The following is a 21,873-nucleotide window of genomic DNA, read 5'->3' on the forward strand; positions in this document are numbered from 1 at the left end:
TACCACAACCCATCTCCCTACCTACCCACAACCCATCTCCCTACCTACCCACAACCCATCTCCCTACCTACCCACAACCCATCTCCCTCTCCTACACCTACCTACCCACAACCCATCTCCCCACCTACCCACAACCCATCTCCTACCTACCCACAACCCATCTCCCTACCTACCCACAACCCACCTCTCCTACCTGACCCTCCCTCTCACCTACCTACCCACAACCCATCTACCTTCCCCACCTACCCACAACCCATCTCCCTCTCCTACACCTACCTACCCACAACCCATCTCCTCTCCTACACCTACCTACCCACAACCCATCTCCTACCTACCCACAACCCATCTCCCTCTCCTACACCTACCTACCCACAACCCATCTCCCTCTCCTACACCTACCTACCCACAACCCATCTCTCCCACCTACCCACAACCCATCTCCCTCTCCTACACCTACCTACCCACAACCCATCTCCCTCTCCTACACCACCCTACCTACCCACAACCCATCTCCTCTCCTACACCTACCTACCTACCCACAACCCATCTCCTCTCCTACACCTACCTACCCACAACCCATCTCCCCACCTACCCACAACCCATCTCCCTCTCCTACACCTACCTACCCACAACCCATCTCCCTCTCCTACACCTACCTACCCACAACCCAACTCCCTCTCCTACACCTACCTACCCACAACCCATCTCCCTCTCCTACACCTACCTACCCACAACCCATCTACCTCTCCTACACCTACCTACCCACAACCCATCTCCCTACCTACCCACAACCCATCTCCCTACCTACCCACAACCCATCTCCCTCTCCTACACCTACCTACCCACAACCCATCTACCTACCTACCCACAACCCATCTCCTACCTACCCACAACCCATCTCCCTACCTACCCACAACCCATCTCCTACCTACCCACAACCCATCTCCCTACCTACCCACAACCCATCTCCCTACCTACCCACAACCCATCTCCCTACCTACCACAACCCATCTCCCTACCTACCCACAACCCATCTCCTACCTACCCACAACCCATCTCCCCACCTACCCACAACCCATCTCCCTCTCCTACACCTACCTACCCACAACCCATCTGCCTACCTACCCACAACCCATCTCCCTACCTACCCACAACCCATCTCCCTCTCCTACACCTACCTACCCACAACCCATCTCCCTCTCCTACACCTACCTACCCACAACCCATCTCCCTCTCCTACACCTACCTACCCACAACCCATCTACCTCTCCTACATCTACCTACCCACAACCCATCTCCCCACCTACCTACAACCACAGCCCATCTACACCTACCTACCCACAACCCATCTCCCTCTCCTACACCTACCTACCCACAACCCATCTCCCTCTCCTACACCTACCTACCCACAACCCATCTACACCTACCTACCCACAACCCCATCTCCCTCTCCTACCCACAACCCATCACCTACCTACCCACAACCCATCTGCCTACCTACCCACAACCCATCTCCTATCCTACACCTACCTACCCACAACCCATGTACCTACCTACCCACAACCCATCTCCTCTCCTACACCTACCTAGCCACAACCCATCTCCCTACCTACCCACAACCCATCTCCCTCTCCTACACCTACCTACCCACAACCCATCTCCTCTCCTACACCTATCTACCCACAACCCATCTCCCTCTCCTACACCTACCTACCCACAACCCATCTACCTACCTACCACAACCCATCTCCTACCTACCCCAACCCATATACCCTACCTACCCACAACCCATCTCCCTACCTACCCACAACCCATCTCCTACCTACCCACAACCCATCTCCCCACCTACCCACAACCCATCTCCCTACCTACCCACAACCCATCTCCCTACCTACCCACAACCCATCTCCTACCTACCCACAACCCTATCTCCCTCTCCAACCCACCTACCTACCCACAACCCATCTCCCACCTACCCACAACCCATCTCCCTACCTACCCACAACCCATCTCCCTACCTACCCACAACCCATCTCCCTCTCCTACACCTACCTACCCACAACCCATCTACCTACCTACCCACAACCCATCTCCTACCTACCCACAACCCATCTCCCTCTCCTACACCTACCTACCCACAACCCATCTCCCCTCCAACCCACCTACCTACCCACAACCCATCTCCCCACCTACCACAACCCATCTCCCTCTCCTACACCTACCTACCCACAACCCATCTAACTACCTACACACAACCCATCTCCCTCTCCTACACCTACCTACCCACAACCCAACTCCCTCTCCTACACCTACCTACCCACAACCCATCTCCCTCTCCTACACCTACCTACCCACAACCCATCTACCTCTCCTACATCTACCTACCCACAACCCATCTACCTGCCTACCCACAACCCATCTACCTACCTACCTACAACCCATCTCCCTCTCCTACACCTACCTACCCACAACCCATCTCCTCTCCTACACCTACCTACCCACAACCCATCTACCTACCTACCCACAACCCATCTCCCTCTCCTACACCTACCTACCCACAGCCCATCTACCTACCTACCCACAACCCATCTCCTATCCTACACCTACCTACCCACAACCCATCTACCTACCTACCCACAACCCGTCTCCCTCTCCTACACCTACCTACCCACAACCCATCTCCCTACCTACCCACAACCCATCTCCCTCTCCTACACCTACCTACCCACAACCCATCTCCCTCTCCTACACCCACCTACCCACAACCCATCTCCCTCTCCTACACCTACCTACCCACAACCCATCTCCCTCTCCTACACCTACCTACCTACAACCCAGCTCCCTCTCCTACACCTACCTACCCACAACCCATCTCCCTCTCCTACACCTACCTACCTACAACCCATCTCCCTCTCCTACACCTACCTACCCACAACCCATCTCCCTCTCCTACACCTACCTACCTACCCACAACCCATCTCCCTCTCCTACACCTACCTACCTACAACCCATCTCTCTCTCCTACACCACCTACCTACCCACAACCCATCTCCCCCTCCTACACCTACCTACCTACCCATCTCCCTCTCCACAACCCACCTCCCTACACCTACCTACCCACAACCCATCTCCCTCTCCTACACCTACCTACCACAACCCATCTCCCCTCCAACCCACCTGCCTACCTACCCACAACCCATCTCCCTACCTCCAACACCTACCTACCTACCCACAACCATCTCCTCTCCTACACCTACCTACCCACAACCCATCTCCCTCTCCTACACCTACCTACCCACAACCAATTTCATACCTACCCACAACCCATCTACCTACCTACCCACAACCCATCTCCTACCTACCCACAACCCATCTCCCTACCTACCCACAACCCATCTTCCTACCTACCCACAACCCATCTACCTGCCTACCCACAACCCATCTCCCTACCTACCCACAACCCATCTCCTTCCTACCCACAACCCATCTCCCTACCTCCTACACCTACCTACCCACAACCCATCTCCCTCTCCTACACCTGCCTACCCACAACCCATCTGCCTACCTACCCACAACCCATCTCCTCTCCTACACCTACCTACCCACAACCCATCTCCCTACCTACCCACAACCCATCTCCCTCTCCTACACCTACCTACCCACAACCCATCTCCCCTACCTACCCACAACCCATCTCCTTCCTACCTCCACAACCCATCTCCCTCTCCTACACATACCTACCCACAACCCATCTCCCTACCTCCTACACCTACCTACCCACAACCCATCCTACACCTACCTACCCACAACCCATCTCCCTCTCCTACACCTACCTACCCACAACCCATCTACCCACCTACCCACAACCCATCTCCCCATCTCCCTACCTACCCACAACCCATCTACCTACCTACCCACAACCCATCTACCTACCTACCCACAACCCATCTCCCCATCTCCCTACCTACCTACAACCCATCTCCCTCTCCTACATATACCTACTGTATGTCTCCCTTTTTCTGCCAGTGGGTTGTTTTTATTGAATTGGATTTGACCACATGTTTTTTTATGGGGCAAATGGACAAAGAGCATTTGATTTGCCTCAGCAACCTAGAAGGTATTTTAGCTGGTGCCCTAGCCACTCCTCCCATTTACCTCAATTTAGATTACTTTTTAGGATTTGTGGGGAGCCTTGGAAGATTTGGGAGAGACTTGGGAGACTTAGTGTGTGTGTGTGTGTGTGTGTGTGTGTGTGTGTGTGTGTGTGTGTGCGTGTGCACGTGTGTGTGTGTGTGTTTGCGTGCGTGCTTGAGTGACATTGTAATGTAGTCTGTGCACATAATTGAACAGACTACCACTCTATACACCGCCATCTCTACACACTACCATCTATACACACTGCCATCTCTACACACTACCATCACTACACACTGCCATCTCTACACACTACCATCTATACACACTGCCATCTCTACACACTACCATCTCTACACACTGCCACTATACACACTACCATCTATACATACTGCCATCTCTACACACTACCATCTATACACACTGCCATCTCTACACACTACCATCTCTACACACTACCACTATACACACTACCATCTCTACACACTACCATCTCTACACACTACCATCTCTACACACTACCATCTCTACACATCTCTACACACTACCATCTATACACACTACCATCTATACATACTGCCATCTCTACACACTACCATCTATACACACTACCATCTATACATACTGCCATCTCTACACACTACCATCTATACACACTACCATCTCTACACACTACCATCTATACACACTACCATCTCTACACACTACCATCTCTACACACTACCATCTATACACACTACCATCTCTACACACTACCATCTCTACCGAGTTCATTCAAATCAGTTTTTAATGACATTATCCATACATATATCAATTTGTCTTGTATCAGTGAGAAGGGGAGAGGGTGACAGTGACTGCCGGACATTGAGAGGGAACAGAAAGAGAAAAATGTGAGAAAAGAGATAGTGAGAGGGAAAGAGCAAAGATAGTCAGAAATGTTTGGGAGACACAGCAAGAGACGCTACAGTGATAGAGTGTAGGAGGACGAGGACGAGGCTAGCTTCTGAATGGCATGACAATCTAATGTCACCCTGAAAAACATCCCTTTGGCTTTCAACCACCCCACACCATGAATAATAAATAGGTGCCTTATTCAGCCTCAAAAGACAGGGACCATCCTCCCAGCTGGCTGTTAAATGGAGGGCAGATCCCTCATTATGAAGAGGACCTCATTTACCAGCCCTATAACATCTGTGAATCAGAATCCTAAAATATCCTCTAGGATTAAAAGGTCCATGTTAAGACTGACCCTCCCTGCCTGCCTGACTCCCTCCCTCCCTCCCTCCCTCCCTGCCTGACTCCCTCCCTCCCTCCCTCCTCCCTGCCTGACTCCCTCCCTCCCTCCCTGCCTGACTCCCTCCCTCCCTCCCTCCCTCCCTCCCTCCCTGCCTGACTCCCTCCCTCCCTCCTCCCTGCCTGACTCCCTCCCTCCCTCCCTCCTGCCTGACTCCTCCCTCCCTCCCTCCCTGCCTGACTCCTCCCTCCCTCCCTCCCTCCCTCCCTCCCTCCCTCCCTCCCTGCCTGACTCCCTCCCTCCCTCCCTCCCTGCCTGACTCCCTCCTTCCTGCCTGACTCCCTCCCTCCCTCCCTCCCTCCCTGACTCCTCCCTGCCTGACTCCCTCCCTCCCTGACTCCCTCCCTCCCTGCCTGACTCCTCCCTCCCTCCCTGCCTGACTCCCTCCCTCCCTCCCTGACTCCCTCCCTCCTGCCTGACTCCCTCCCTGCCTGACTCCCTCCCTGCCTGACTCCCTCCCTCCCTCCCTCCCTGACTCCCTCCCTCCCTGCCTGACTCCTCCCTGCCTGACTCCCTCCCTCCCTGCCTGACTCCCTCCCTGCCTCCCTCCCTCCCTCCCTGCCTGACTCCCTCCCTCCCTCCCTGCCTGACTCCCTCCCTCCCTCCCTCCCTGCCTGACTCCCTCCCTCCCTCCCTGCCTGACTCCCTCCCTCCTCCCTGACTCCCTCCCTCCCTCCCTGCCTGACTCCCTCCCTCCCTGCCTGACTCCTCCCTCCCTCCCTCCCTGACTCCCTCCCTCCCTCCCTGACTCCCTCCTCCCTCCCTCCCTGCCTCCTCCTGCCTGCCTGCCTGCCTCCCTCCCTCCCTCCCTCCCTCCCTCCCTCCCTCCCTCCCTCCCTGCCTCCCTCCCTCCCTCCCTCCCTCCCTCCTGCCTGACTCCTCCCTCCCTCCCTGCCTGACTCCTCCCTCCCTCCTCCCTGCCTGACTCCCTCCCTCCCTCCCTCCCTCCCTCCCTCCCTCCCTCCCTCCCTCCCTCCCTCCCTCCCTGCCTGACTCCCTCCCTCCCTCCCTGCCTGACTCCCTCCCTCCTCCCTGCCTGACTCCCTCCCTCCCTCCCTCCCTCCCTCCCTCCCTCCCTCCCTGCCTGACTCCTCCCTCCCTTCCTGCCTGACTCCCTCCCTCCCTCCCTCCCTGCCTGACTCCCTCCCTGCCTGACTCCCTCCCTCCCTGCCTGACTCCCTCCCTGCCTGACTCCCTCCCTCCTTCCCTGCCTGACTCCCTCCCGCCCTCCCTGACTCCCTCCCTCCCTCCCTGACTCCCTCCCTCCCTGCCTGACTCCCTCCCTCCCTCCCTGCCTGACTCCCTCCCTCCCTCCCTGACTCCCTCCCTCCTGCCTGACTCCCTCCCTGCCTGACTCCCTCCCTCCCTCCCTGACTCCCTCCCTCCTGCCTGACTCCCTCCTGCCTGACTCCCTCCCTCCTGCCTGACTCCCTCCCTGCCTCCCTCCCTCCCTCCCTGCCTGACTCCCTCCTCCCTCCCTCCTGCCTGACTCCTCCCTCCCTCCCTCCCTCCCTGCCTGACTCCCTCCCTCCCTCCCTGCCTGACTCCCTCCCTCCCTCCCTGACTCCCTCCCTCCCTCCCTGCCTGACTCCCTCCCTCCCTCCCTGCCTGACTCCCTCCCTCCCTCCCTCCCTCACTCCCCCTCCTCCCTCCTCCCTCCCTCCCTCCCTCCCTCCCTCCCTCCCTCCCTCCCTCCCTGCCTGACTCCCTCCATCCCTCCCTCCCTCCCTGCCTGCCTGCCTGCCCCCCTCACTCCCCGCCTCCCTCCCCGCCTCCCTGCCTCCCTGCCTCTGACTCCCTGCCCCCCTCCTCCCTGCCTCCCTCCCTCCCTGCCTCCCTCCATCCCTGCCTCCCTCCCTGTCTCCCTCCCTGCCTCCCCCTCCCTCCCTCCCTCCCTGACTCCCTCCATCCCTCCCTCCCTGCCTCCCTCCCTGCCTGCCTGCCTGCCTGCCTGCCTCCCTCCCTCCCTCCCTCCCTCTCTCCATCCCTGCCTCCCTCCCTCCCTCACAGAGACAGAGGGAGCCGTTCTTATGACAGATTCTAAGCTTGATTCATTGTCTCTTTAAGCTGTGACATGGAGACCCAAATGAACCAATCAAATAACTAAATTACACAAAATGTGTATGAAGACAGAGAGAACAGAATACATTCCCACACTGTCTCAACACTGCTTTATATCCTACTGAGCAGGGCTGTAAATGTAAACTGCTTACAATCACGCAGTCGAGGAAACATTTACCCAGATTAAATTCAAATGATGACTTTTCATGGTGTGACTGCCACACCGTGTTAAATTGAATGGTGTTTTGTTTTGCTCACCTAGGCCCCCCGCAACGATGACCCTTCCTCCCAGACATCCGGCTGAGAAATCCGCTCTCTTATCCCTCATCCTGGATGCTCGGGTTGGTTTGATCCAGATACCTGAGGCACAGGGGACAGGGGGTAAAGGTCAGGGAGCATACTGCTTGTCTTACATACTGTAAGACAAACATTACAATCCCTGTTCTAAGCATTATTAATTGCATCAAATACAAGACTACATACTACAAACTGTAGGTCTATTTGCTGCATGGAGAAAACAGCAGCTTAGACTTGTAGGTCTGACACTCTTCAGATTCCCTCTCTCGCTAACCCTCTCTCCCTCTCCCTCTCTCGCTAACCCTCCCTCCCTCCCTCCTTCCCTCTTCTTTTCTCCATGCCATTTCTCATGCTTTACCCCCTTTCAATCTCTCCCTCCTCCTTCATCCTCTCTCTCTCCCTCTCTTCTTTCCTCCAAGCCATTTCTCATGCTTTACCCCTTTTCAATCTCTCCCTCCTCTCTCTCTCTCTCTCCCTCAGGTAAATAGATGGAGACTGACCGTGCAGTATATAAGGAGGCTGCCTGTGCTCAGCTTCACAGAGCTCTATGACTCACAAAGCACAATGAGGCCGTCCCAGGTGCACTCTTCTCTGGCTGCTTTGTCTGTGTGGCGAGATGTCTGCCCTACGGCACATTTTCAACATTTGAGGCAGACATCCCCACATAATCCTCCCTTTCTCTCCTCCTGCACTGCAAAGTGTGTCTACTAAAAACCTGACTTCAAGCGCCTCTTTTCCTCTCCATGGAAACAGGGACAGAAAAAGAAGGACCTGGTTGAAATCACCTTAATAAATAATATGAGAGTCTCCCCTACTCACCCCCTTCCCTCCTCATTACTCACTGTAACCCTCTGGCATTGTGCCTGTCCTCTGTTATGCTCTCACCCCATACTGATCCTCTGTTAAACTCAAAAGATCAGAAATCATCTCAAAATGTGAACAGGTGTCAAAATGAGCTGCTCACTGGAGGTCAGGCTTGGGGTCAATTTAATTTGAATTCCAATTCCACATTACCATAAGAAAATTGGAATTTCAGTGTACTTCCTGAATTGTCTGGAATTGAAATGGAATTGATAGCAACCTTGCTGGGGATCTGACGCTGTGCTGAAAAGTCATGTTACTGATCAGGGAGAGCAGCATCTTCCCAGGTCTGTCCAGTCCAGTCCCGTCTAGTCAGAGAGAGGACAACACTGTTCGCGTAGAGGAGAGTCCATTTACCTCATCCGCTGGTTTGGAGTCACAGCAGCAAAGACTCGGGCGTCAGGCAACTCCTGAACATTCCCTGATAGGACAGGATGGAGCCGGGAGCAAAAACCAACACCTCTGTATGTGAGAGATCAACACCTATGTATGTGGCAAACCAACACCTCTGTATGTGAGTGATCAACACCTCTGTATGTGACAAACCAACACCTCTGTATGTGAGTGATCAACACCTCTGTATGTGACAAACCAACACCTCTGTATGTGACAAACCAACACCTCTGTATGTGACAAACCAACACCTCTGTATGTGAGAGATCAACACCTCTGTATGTGAGAGATCAACACCTCTGTATGTGAGAGATCAACACCTCTGTGTGTGAGTGATCAACACCTCTGTATGTGAGAGATCAACACCTCTGTATGTGACAAACCAACACCTCTGTATGTGACAAACCAACACCTCTGTATGTGACAAACCAACACCTCTGTATGTGAGAGATCAACACCTCTGTATGTGAGAGATTAACACCTCTGTATGTGGCAAACCAACACCTCTGTATGTGACAAACCAACACCTCTGTATGTGAGTGATCAACACCTCTGTATGTGGCAAACCAACACCTCTGTATGTGAGTGATCAACACCTATGTATGTGGCAAACCAACACCTCTGTATGTGAGTGATCAACACCTCTGTATGTGACAAACCAACACCTCTGTATGTGAGAGATCAACACCTATGTATGTGGCAAACCAACACCTCTGTATGTGAGTGATCAACACCTCTGTATGTGACAAACCAACACCTCTGTATGTGAGTGATCAACACCTCTGTATGTGACAAACCAACACCTCTGTATGTGACAAACCAACACCTCTGTATGTGACAAACCAACACCTCTGTATGTGACAAACCAACACCTCTGTATGTGACAAACCAACACCTCTGTATGTGACAAACCAACACCTCTGTATGTGACAAACCAACACCTCTGTATGTGAGAGATCAACACCTCTGTATGTGAGAGATCAACACCTCTGTATGTGACAAACCAACACCTCTGTATGTGAGTGATCAACACCTCTGTATGTGGCAAACCAACACCTTTGTATGTGAGAGATCAACACCTCTGTATGTGAGAGATCAACACCTCTGTGTGTGAGTGATCAACACCTCTGTATGTGACAAACCAACACCTCTGTATGTGACAAACCAACACCTCTGTATGTGACAAACCAACACCTCTGTATGTGAGAGATCAACACCTCTGTATGTGAGAGATCAACACCTCTGTATGTGACAAACCAACACCTCTGTATGTGAGAGATCAACACCTCTGTATGTGAGAGATCAACACCTCTGTGTGTGAGTGATCAACACCTCTGTATGTGAGAGATCAACACCTCTGTATGTGACAAACCAACACCTCTGTATGTGAGAGATCAACACCTCTGTATGTGACAAACCAACACCTCTGTATGTGACAAACCAACACCTCTGTATGTGAGAGATCAACACCTCTGTGTGTGAGAGATCAATACCTCTGTATGTGACAAACCAACACATCTGTGTGTGAGAGATCAACACCTCTGTATGTGAGAGATCAACACCTCTGTATGTGAGAGATCAAAAACCAGGGGTAAAAATAAGCCGATACGGTCCGGTTCGGCGTCCCGGCAAAATAAATAGTGTGGGTATGCTGTACCAGTTAAACATGACATCACAATAATTAAAACTAAATGTCAAGAAAATGATGCAATGTGGTTGACGAGAACCACTGACATTTTCCGAAGACACAGATGAGTGGCAGACACCGAGATGCGAGCGGGCAGCAGTGGACTAATGACAATGGCCAAATGTCATTCCACTTTGTGGTGTTTTGTGTAACAGAGGCCTTTTGCCATTCACCACTGTTAGAAGAATACAGAATACAGTGCCTTCAACCCCGTTGTTATGGCAAGCCTACATATGTTATGGCAAGCCTACATACGTTATGACAAGCCTACATACGTTATGGCAAGCCTAAATACGTTATGGCAAGCCTACATACGTTATGGCAAGCCTACATACGTTATGGAAAGCCTACATACGTTATGGAAAGCCTACATACGTTATGACAAGCCTACATACGTTATGGAAAGCCTACATACGTTATGACAAGCCTACATACGTTATGACAAGCCTACATACGTTATGACAAGCCTACATACGTTATGACAAGCCTACATACGTTATGGAAAGCCTACATACGTTATGACAAGCCTACATACGTTATGACAAGCCTACATACGTTATGACAAGCCTACATACGTTATGACAAGCCTACATACGTTATGGAAAGCCTACATACGTTATGACAAGCCTACATACGTTATGGAAAGCCTACATACGTTATGACAAGCCTACATACGTTATGGCAAGCCACATACGTTATGACAAGCCTACATACGTTATGGCAAGCCTAAATACGTTATGGCAAGCCTACATACGTTATGGCAAGCCTCATACGTTATGGAAAGCCTACATACGTTATGGCAAGCCTACATACGTTATGGCAAGCCTACATACGTTATGGCAAGCCTACATACATTATGGCAAGCCTACATATGTTATGGCAAGCCTACATACATTATGGCAAGCCTACATACATTATGGAAAGCCTACATACGTTATGACAAGCCTACATACGTTATGACAAGCCTACATACGTTATGACAAGCCTACATACGTTATGACAAGCCTACATACGTTATGGAAAGCCTACATACGTTATGACAAGCCTACATACGTTATGGAAAGCCTACATACGTTATGACAAGCCTACATACGTTATGGCAAGCCTACATACGTTATGACAAGCCTACATACGTTATGGCAAGCCTAAAACGTTATGGCAAGCCTACATACGTTATGGCAAGCCTACATACGTTATGGAAAGCCTACATACGTTATCTGCCTACATACGTTATGGCAAGCCTACATACGTTATGGCAAGCCTACATACATTATGGCAAGCCTACATACATTATGGAAAGCCTACATACGTTATGGCAAGCCTACATATGTTATGGCAAGCCTACATACGTTATGGAAAGCCTACATACGTTATGGCAAGCCTACATACATTATGGAAAGCCTACATACGTTATGGCAAGCCTACATACATTATGGAAAGCCTACATACATTATGGCAAGCCTACATACATTATGGAAAGCCTACATACATTATGGAAAGCCTACATACGTTATGGCAAGCCTACATACATTATGGAAAGCCTACATACATTATGGCAAGCCTACATACATTATGGCAAGCCTACATATGTTATGGCAAGCCTACATACATTATGGAAAGCCTACATACGTTATGGCAAGCCTACATATGTTATGGCAAATACATTATGGAAAGCCTACATACGTTATGGCAAGCCTACATACGTTATGGCAAGCCTACATACGTTATGGAAAGCCTACATACGTTATGGAAAGCCTACATACGTTATGACAAGCCTACATACGTTATGGAAAGCCTACATACGTTATGACAAGCCTACATACGTTATGACAAGCCTACATACGTTATGACAAGCCTACATACGTTATGACAAGCCTACATACGTTATGGAAAGCCTACATACGTTATGACAAGCCTACATACGTTATGACAAGCCTACATACGTTATGACAAGCCTACATACGTTATGACAAGCCTACATACGTTATGACAAGCCTACATACGTTATGGAAAGACATACGTTATGACAAGCCTACATACGTTATGGAAAGCCTACATACGTTATGACAAGCCTACATACGTTATGGCAAGCCTACATACGTTATGACAAGCCTACATACGTTATGGCAAGCCTAAATACGTTATGGCAAGCCTACATACGTTATGGCAAGCCTACATACGTTATGGAAAGCCTACATACGTTATGGCAAGCCTACATACGTTATGGCAAGCCTACATACGTTATGGCAAGCCTACATACATTATGGCAAGCCTACATATGTTATGGCAAGCCTACATACATTATGGCAAGCCTACATACATTATGGAAAGCCTACATACGTTATGACAAGCCTACATACGTTATGACAAGCCTACATACGTTATGACAAGCCTACATACGTTATGACAAGCCTACATACGTTATGGAAAGCCTACATACGTTATGACAAGCCTACATACGTTATGGAAAGCCTACATACGTTATGACAAGCCTACATACGTTATGGCAAGCCTACATACGTTATGACAAGCCTACATACGTTATGGCAAGCCTAAATACGTTATGGCAAGCCTACATACGTTATGGCAAGCCTACATACGTTATGGAAAGCCTACATACGTTATGGCAAGCCTACATACGTTATGGCAAGCCTACATACGTTATGGCAAGCCTACATACATTATGGCAAGCCTACATACATTATGGAAAGCCTACATACGTTATGGCAAGCCTACATATGTTATGGCAAGCCTACATACGTTATGGAAAGCCTACATACGTTATGGCAAGCCTACATACATTATGGAAAGCCTACATACGTTATGGCAAGCCTACATACATTATGGAAAGCCTACATACATTATGGAAAGCCTACATACATTATGGAAAGCCTACATACATTATGGAAAGCCTACATACGTTATGGCAAGCCTACATACATTATGGAAAGCCTACATACATTATGGCAAGCCTACATACATTATGGCAAGCCTACATATGTTATGGCAAGCCTACATACATTATGGAAAGCCTACATACGTTATGGCAAGCCTACATATGTTATGGCAAGCCTACATACATTATGGAAAGCCTACATACGTTATGGCAAGCCTACATATGTTATGGCAAGCCTACATACGTTCAGGAGTAAAAATGGCTTTAACAGGTCACATAATAAATGACATGGACTCACTGCAATACTAGTGTTTAACATGATTGTTGAATGACTTCCTCATCTCTATACCCCAAACAGACAATTAGCTGTTAGGTCCCTCAGTCACGCAGTGAATTTCAAACACAGATTCAACCAAAGATCTGGGAGGTTTTCCAATGCCTTGCAAAGAAGGGCACCTATTGGTAGATGAGTAAAAATTAAAAATAAATAAAAAAAGCAGACATTGAATATTCCTTTGAGCATGGTGAAGTTATTCATTATACTTTGGATGGTGTATCAATATACCCAGTTAAATCAATTACCTTTTTAAAAGGTCTTACTCACATCGGCTACAGAGATCATGATCATACATTCGTCCGGAAACAGCTGGTGCTCTCATGTATGCTTCAGTGTTGCTTGCCTCGAAGCAAGCATAAAAGGCATTTAACCCATCTGGTAGGCTCGTGTCACTGGGCAGCTCACGGCTGGTTTTCCTTTTGCAGTCTGCAATAGTTTGCAAGCCCTGCCACATCCGACGAGCGTCAGTGCAGGCGTAGTAGGATTCAATTTTAGTCCTGTTTTGACACTTTGCCTGAGAGCATAGCAGGATTTCTTATAAGCGTCCGGATTAGTGTCCAGCTGTTTGAAAGCGGTAGTTCTAGCCTTTAGCTCAGTGCGGATGTTGCCTGTATTCCATGGCTTCTGGTTGGGATATGTACGTACGGTCACTGTGGGGATGACGTCATCGTTGCACTTATTGATGAAGCCGGTGACTGAGGTGGAAAACTCCTCAATGCCATTGAATGAATCTGAGAACACATTCCAGTCTGTGCTAGCAAAACAGTCCTGTAGCTTAGCATCCGCGTCATTTGATCACTTCCGCATTGAGCGAATCACTGGTACTTCCTGCTTTAGTTTTTCCTTGAAAGGAGGAATCAGGAGGATAGAGATATGGTCAGATTTGCCAAATGGAGTAAAGGTGGTGTAGAGGGGTTTATCTCTGGTTGCACATGTGACATGCTGGTAGAAATGAAGGAAAACAGTTTTCATTAAAGTTCCAGATGACACCGCTTCTGGATGAGCAGTTCCTTTGTTTGCAGCTGGTTGAGTCGTTGTAGACCACACTATCTACCAAGGTCTTAGTGCAGTGGTTTGTAGTGGTAAATGGAAATCTACGAAAAATACAGATGGAAACTCTCTTGGTAGATAGTGTGGTCTACAGCTTATAATGAGGTACAAAACCTCGAGACGTCCTTAATATTAGAGATTGCGCACCAGCTATTATAGACACAGATCACCACCCCTCATCTTACCAGAGAGACAGCTGTTCTGTCTTGCCCACTGTATATTATTCATGTTGTCGTTCAGCCACAACTCGATGAAACATAAGATCTTACAGTTTTTGAACGGGCTCATCCAGTTTATGTTGGCCAATAGGATGGATTTATTTATTTATTTTATTTTACCTTTATTTAACCAGGTAGGCAAGTTGAGAACAAGTTCTCATTTACAATTGCGACCTGGCCAAGATAAAGTAAAGCAGTTCGACAGATACAACGACACAGAGTTACACATGGAGTAAAACAAACATACAGTCAATAATACAGTGTAAACAAGTCTATATACAATGTGAGCAAATGAGGTGAGAAGGGAGGTAAAGGCAAAAAAGGCCATGGTGGAAAAGTAAATACAATATAGCAAGTAAAACACTGGAATGGTAGTTTTGCAATGGAAGAATGTTCAAAGTAGAAATAAAAATAATGGGGTGCAAAGGAGCAAAATAAATAAATAAATTAAAATTAAATACAGTTGGGAAAGAGGTAGTTGTTTGGGCTAAATTATAGGTGGGCTATGTACAGGTGCAGTAATCTGTGAGCTGCTCTGACAGTTGGTGCTTAAAGCTAGTGAGGGAGATAAGTGTTTCCAGTTTCAGAGATTTTTGTAGTTCATTCCAGTCATTGGCAGCAGAGAACTGGAAGGAGAGGCGGCCAAAGAAAGAATTGGTTTTGGGGGTGACTAGAGAGATATACCTGCTGGAGCGTGTGCTACAGGTGGGAGATGCTATGGTGACCAGCGAGCTGAGATAAGGGGGACTTTACCTAGCAGGGTCTTGTAGATGACATGGAGCCAGTGGGTTTGGCGACGAGTATGAAGCGAGGGCCAGCCAACGAGAGCGTACAGGTCGCAATGGTGGGTAGTATATGGGGCTTTGGTGACAAAACGGATTGCACTGTGATAGACTGCATCCAATTTGTTGAGTAGGGTATTGGAGGCTATTTTGTAAATGACATCGCCAAAGTCGAGGATTGGTAGGATGGTCAGTTTTACAAGGGTATGTTTGGCAGCATGAGTGAAGGATGCTTTGTTGCGAAATAGGAAGCCAATTCTAGATTTAACTTTGGATTGGAGATGTTTGATATGGGTCTGGAAGGAGAGTTTACAGTCTAACCAGACACCTAAGTATTTGTAGTTGTCCACGTATTCTAAGTCAGAGCCGTCCAGAGTAGTGATGTTGGACAGGCGGTTAGGTGCAGGTAGCGATCGGTTGAAGAGCATGCATTTAGTTTTACTTGTATTTAAGAGCAATTGGAGGCCACGGAAGGAGAGTTGTATGGCATTGAAGCTTGCCTGGAGGGTTGTAAACACAGTGTCCAAAGAAGGGCCGGAAGTATACAGAATGGTGTCGTCTGCGTAGAGGTGGATCAGAGACTCACCAGCAGCAAGAGCGACCTCATTGATGTATACAGAGAAGAGAGTCGGTCCAAGAATTGAACCCTGTGGCACCCCCATAGAGACTGCCAGAGGTCCGGACAGCAGACCCTCCGATTTGACACACTGAACTCTATCAGAGAAGTAGTTGGTGAACCAGGCGAGGCAATCATTTGAGAAACCAAGGCTGTCGAGTCTGCCGATGAGGATGTGGTGATTGACAGAGTCGAAAGCCTTGGCCAGATCAATGAATACGGCTGCACAGTAATGTTTCTTATCGATGGCGGTTAAGATATCGTTTAGGACCTTGAGCGTGGCTGAGGTGCACCCATGACCAGCTCTGAAACCAGATTGCATAGCAGAGAAGGTATGGTGAGATTCAAAATGGTCGGTAATCTGTTTGTTGACTTGGCTTTTGAAGACCTTAGAAAGGCACGGTAGGATAGATATAGGTCTGTAGCAGTTTGGGTCAAGAGTGTCCCCCCCTTTGAAGAGGGGGATGACCGCAGCTGCTTTCCAATCTTTGGGAATCTCAGACGACATGAAAGAGAGGTTGAACAGGCTAGTAATAGGGGTGGCAACAATTTCGGCAGATAATTTTAGAAAGAAAGGGTCCAGATTGTCTAGCCCGGCTGATTTGTAGGGGTCCAGATTTTGCAGCTCTTTCAGAACATCAGCTGAATGGATTTGGGAGAAGGAGAAATGGGGAAGGCTTGGGCGAGTTGCTGTTGGGGGTGCAGTGCTGTTGACCGGGGTAGGAGTAGCCAGGTGGAAAGCATGGCCAGCCGTAGAAAAATGCTTATTGAAATTCTCAATTATGGTGGATTTATCAGTGGTGACAGTGTTTCCTATCTTCAGTGCAGTGGGCAGCTGGGAGGAGGTGTTCTTACTCTCCATGGACTTTACAGTGTCCCAGAACGTTTTTGAGTTAGTGTTGCAGGAAGCAAATTTCTGCTTGAAAAAGCTAGCCTTGGCTTTTCTAACTGCCTGTGTATAATGGTTTCTAGCTTCCCTGAACAGCTGCATATCACGGGGGCTGTTCGATGCTAATGCAGAACGCCATAGGATATTTTTGTGTTGGTTAAGGGCAGTCAGGTCTGGGGAGAACCAAGGGCTAGATCTGTTCCTGGTTCTAAATTTCTTGAATGGGGCATGTTTATTTAAGATGGTTAGGAAGGCATTTAAAAAAATATCCAGGCATCCTCTACTGACGGGATGAGATCAATATCCTTCCAGGATACCCCGGCCAGGTCGATTAGAAAGGCCTGCTCGCAGAAGTGTTTCAGGGAGCGTTTTACAGTGATGAGTGGAGGTCGTTTGACCGCTGACCCATTACAGATGCAGGCAATGAGGCAGTGATCGCTGAGATCTTGGTTGAAGACAGCAGAGGTGTATTTAGAGGGGAAGTTGGTTAGGATGATATCAATGAGGGTGCCCGTGTTTAAGGCTTTGGGGAGGTACCTGGTAGGTTCATTGATAATTTGTGTGAGATTGAGGGCATCAAGTTTAGAATGTAGGATGGCTGGGGTGTTAAGCATGTTCCAGTTTAGGTCGCCTAGCAGCACGAACTCTGAAGATAGATGTGGGGCAATCAGTTCACATATGGTGTCCAGAGCACAGCTGGGGGCAGAGGCTGGTCTATAGCAGGCGGCAACGGTGAGAGACTTGTTTTTAGAGAGGTGGATTTTTAAAAGTAGAAGTTCAAATTGTTTGGGTACAGACCTGGATAGTAGGACAGAACTCTGCAGGCTATCTTTGCAGTAGATTGCAACACCGCCCCCTTTGGCAGTTCTATCTTGTCTGAAAATGTTGTAGTTTGGAATTAAAATTTCTGAATTTTTGGTGGTCTTCCTAAGCCAGGATTCAGACACAGCTAGAACATCCGGGTTGGCAGAGTGTGCTAAAGCAGTGAATAGAACAAACTTAGGGAGGAGGCTTCTAATGTTAACATGCATGAAACCAAGGCTATTACGGTTACAGAAGTCGTCAAAAGAGAGCGCCTGGGGAATAGGAGTGGAGCTAGGCACTGCAGGGCCTGGATTCACCTCTACATCGCCAGAGGAACATAGGAGGAGTAGAATAAGGGTACGGCTAAAAGCTATGAGAATTGGTCGTCTAGAACGTCTGGAACATAGAGTAAAAGGAGGTTTCTGGGGGCGGTAAAATAGCATCAAGGTATAATGTACAGACAAAGGTATGGTAGTATGTGAATACAGTGGAGGTAAACCTAGGTATTGAGTGATGAAGAGAGAGATATTGTCTCTAGAAACATCATTGAAACCAGGAGATGTCATTGCATGTGTGGGTGGTGGAACTAATAGGTTGGATAAGGTATAGTGAGCAGGACTAGAGGCTCTACAGTGAAATAAGCCAATAAACACTAACCAGAACAGCAATGGACAAGACATATTGACATTAAGGAGAGGCATGCTTAGTCGAGTGATCAAAAGGGTCCAGTGAGTGGAGAGGTTGGTTGGGGGTCACGGCGATTTAGACAGCTAGCCAGGCCATCGGTAGCAAGCTAGCATAGGATGGAGGTCTGTTGTTAGCCACCTCTTGCGTTCCGTCAGTAGATTAGTGGGGTTCCGTGTGGTAGAGGGGATTAATCCAAATCACACAACAACAACAAAAATAAAAACAATAGATATAGTTATAGAGGCCCAAGAAGAAAACATAATAATAATAAAAATAAATAAATTGTCCGATTGTCTATTCAGATAGCAGCCGGTAAGACAGCTAACGGTTAGCAGGCCGCAGATGGGCGTTCAGGTAACGTCGCAACGGAGGAGCCAGCCGGATCTCCTTCGGGTAGATAACGTCGGCAGTCCAGTTGTGAAGGCCCGGTGGGGCTCCGCGTAGGCAGTAAAACAGGTCCGGATAGGTGACTGCAGCCCAGGAGTGATTGATGGAACTCAGGAGTGATTGACAGAGTTGGCTAGCTCCGGAATAATTGATGTTTGCTCCGGAATCGACGAAGGCCGATAGTCACACGGATAGCAGCTAGCTAGCTGTGAGATCCGGGTATGAATGTCCAGAGAGCAGTCGAAATCCAGGGACATGGAGAGAAAAATTGGTCCGGTATGTTCCGTTCCGAGCCGCGCTGCGCCGTACAGAATTGGCGATAGATTTTCGAGCTAAAGGATAGCTGATGACCACAAACCGTGGTTAGCTGAATACTAACGATTTGCCAGTAAAGAAGCTAACTAGCTTCTGAACTAGCTTCTGGATTAGCTTCTGGCTAGTTTCAGGCTAGCTTCTTGGAGTTTCTGGCTAGCTTCTTGGAGAATTACAGATTTGAGGTAAATAATACTTTTTTATAAATATAAATTGGTGAGGCGGGTTGCAGGAGAGTGTTTTGAAGATGAGTTGATGGAAAATAAAAATAAAATGTACGTGAAAAAAGTTGTAAATATATATATATACAGGACACAACAAGACGAGGACAAAAGACATCTGAACTGCTATGCCACCTGGATGGTGGATGGTGGAGGCGGGTTACCCACTGGCCGACGAATTCTCACAAGGCACCCGGATCTGCACCCCCTGTATCTCTGTCTCCTCTTCATGTGAATGATGGGGATTTGGGCCTGGTCCGGAAGCAGCAGTATATCCTTCGCGTCAGACTCATTAAAGAAACAATCTTTGTCCAGTTCGAGGTGAGTAATAACTGTTCTGATATCCAGAAGCACTTTTCAGTCATGAGAGACAGTCTCAGAAACATTATGAACAAAATAAGTTACAAACAATGCAAAAATAGCACAATTGGTTAGGAGCCTGGAAAACGGCAGCCATTGCTGTTTCAGGGAGATACTGAGGTACAGAGGGTAGGAATAAAGGACGAGGTTAGAAAACAAGAGACCGAGAACAGGACACGTTGAGAAGAGGGGAATGGAGAAGGATGAATATTGAGAGAGGGAGAGATTGAGGTGTGAACCACACGTTTGCTCGCGCGCACCCACCAACCCAAAAGGCAGTACAAGGTTATTGAAGAGCAATTTCTGCCCCAGAGGGGGGAGAAGCGGAGAGGCTCACTAACGAATAAGCTTATTGGAACAGATAGGCTTTTCAAACACAAGGCAAATGGAGGAGAGATATAAATGTAAAAATAGAGATGGAAATAAAGTTAAGCAGTTTAACAGAAATGCCCAATTTTACCTTTCCATTCTTCCCCTGCAATCTGCAGATACTGTATATTGGCTGACATTGGTTGCCATGGTCGTTTATTCTAGAACACAGTGTTTTTGTGCTCAGGGCTCTCTTAAAAGAAGCTTATATCTCTGCGTACAGCTCTGATCTATAGCATGATAGCTGCAGCACAGAGGCTGGCCAAGGACAGACAGACTGGAACTATCTTCCAGTGGACTGTCTTCTGTTTAAAAGTTAGTCACACAGTGATGGTTTGAGGTTCTTATTCAGTCAGTCACAGCTTGTTGGTTTGCCAAGCTTTACCCCTGTCACTATAGCTTTGTTTCTGGTTTGTTTTTGCCTTCATATATATATATATATATATATATATATATATATATATATATATATATACACACACACACATACAGTACACACATACAGTACACACACACATACACACACATACAGTACACACACACATACACACACATACAGTACACACACACATACAGTACACACACATACACACACATACAGTACACACACACATATACATACAGTACACACACACATACACACACATACAGTACACACACACATACAGTACACACACACACACACACACACACACACACACACACACACACACACACACACACACACACACATACAGTACACACACACATACAGTACACACACACATACAGTACACACACACATACAGTACACACACACACACATACAGTACACACACACATACAGTACACACGGTGTACAGACAGTACACACACATACACACACACAGAGACACGGTGTACAGAGACACAGTGTACAGAGACACGGTGCACAGAGACACGGTGTACAGAGACACAGTGTACAGAGACACGGTGTACAGAGACACGGTGTACAGAGACACAGTGTACAGAGACACAGTGTACAGAGACACGGTGCACAGAGACACGGTGTACAGAGACACGGTGTACAGAGACACAGTGTACAGAGACACGGTGCACAGAGACACGGTGCACAGAGACACGGTGCACAGAGACACGGTGTACAGAGACGGACGGACGGACGGACACAGAGACACAAAGACACACAGAGACACACAGTGACACAAAGACACACAGAGACACACAGAGACACACAAAGAC

The 21,873-nt window shown here is 48.5% G+C and overlaps 1 protein-coding gene across 1 annotated transcript in view; it reads right to left on the reverse strand.

Annotated features, from left to right (window-relative positions):
* LOC112221483 (kelch domain-containing protein 8B) overlaps window positions 1-21,873 on the reverse strand; it is a 184,899-nt gene that overhangs the window by 10,517 nt on the left and 152,509 nt on the right. Inside the window, exon 4 of the mRNA XM_042304160.1 lies at window positions 7,748-7,849. Coding sequence (XP_042160094.1) covers window positions 7,748-7,849 — 102 coding nt within the window. The remainder of the gene's footprint in view (window positions 1-7,747; window positions 7,850-21,873) is intronic.

Source organism: Oncorhynchus tshawytscha, linkage group LG22 (genome assembly GCF_018296145.1).
Source record: "Oncorhynchus tshawytscha isolate Ot180627B linkage group LG22, Otsh_v2.0, whole genome shotgun sequence".
Lineage (NCBI taxonomy): Eukaryota > Metazoa > Chordata > Actinopteri > Salmoniformes > Salmonidae > Oncorhynchus > Oncorhynchus tshawytscha.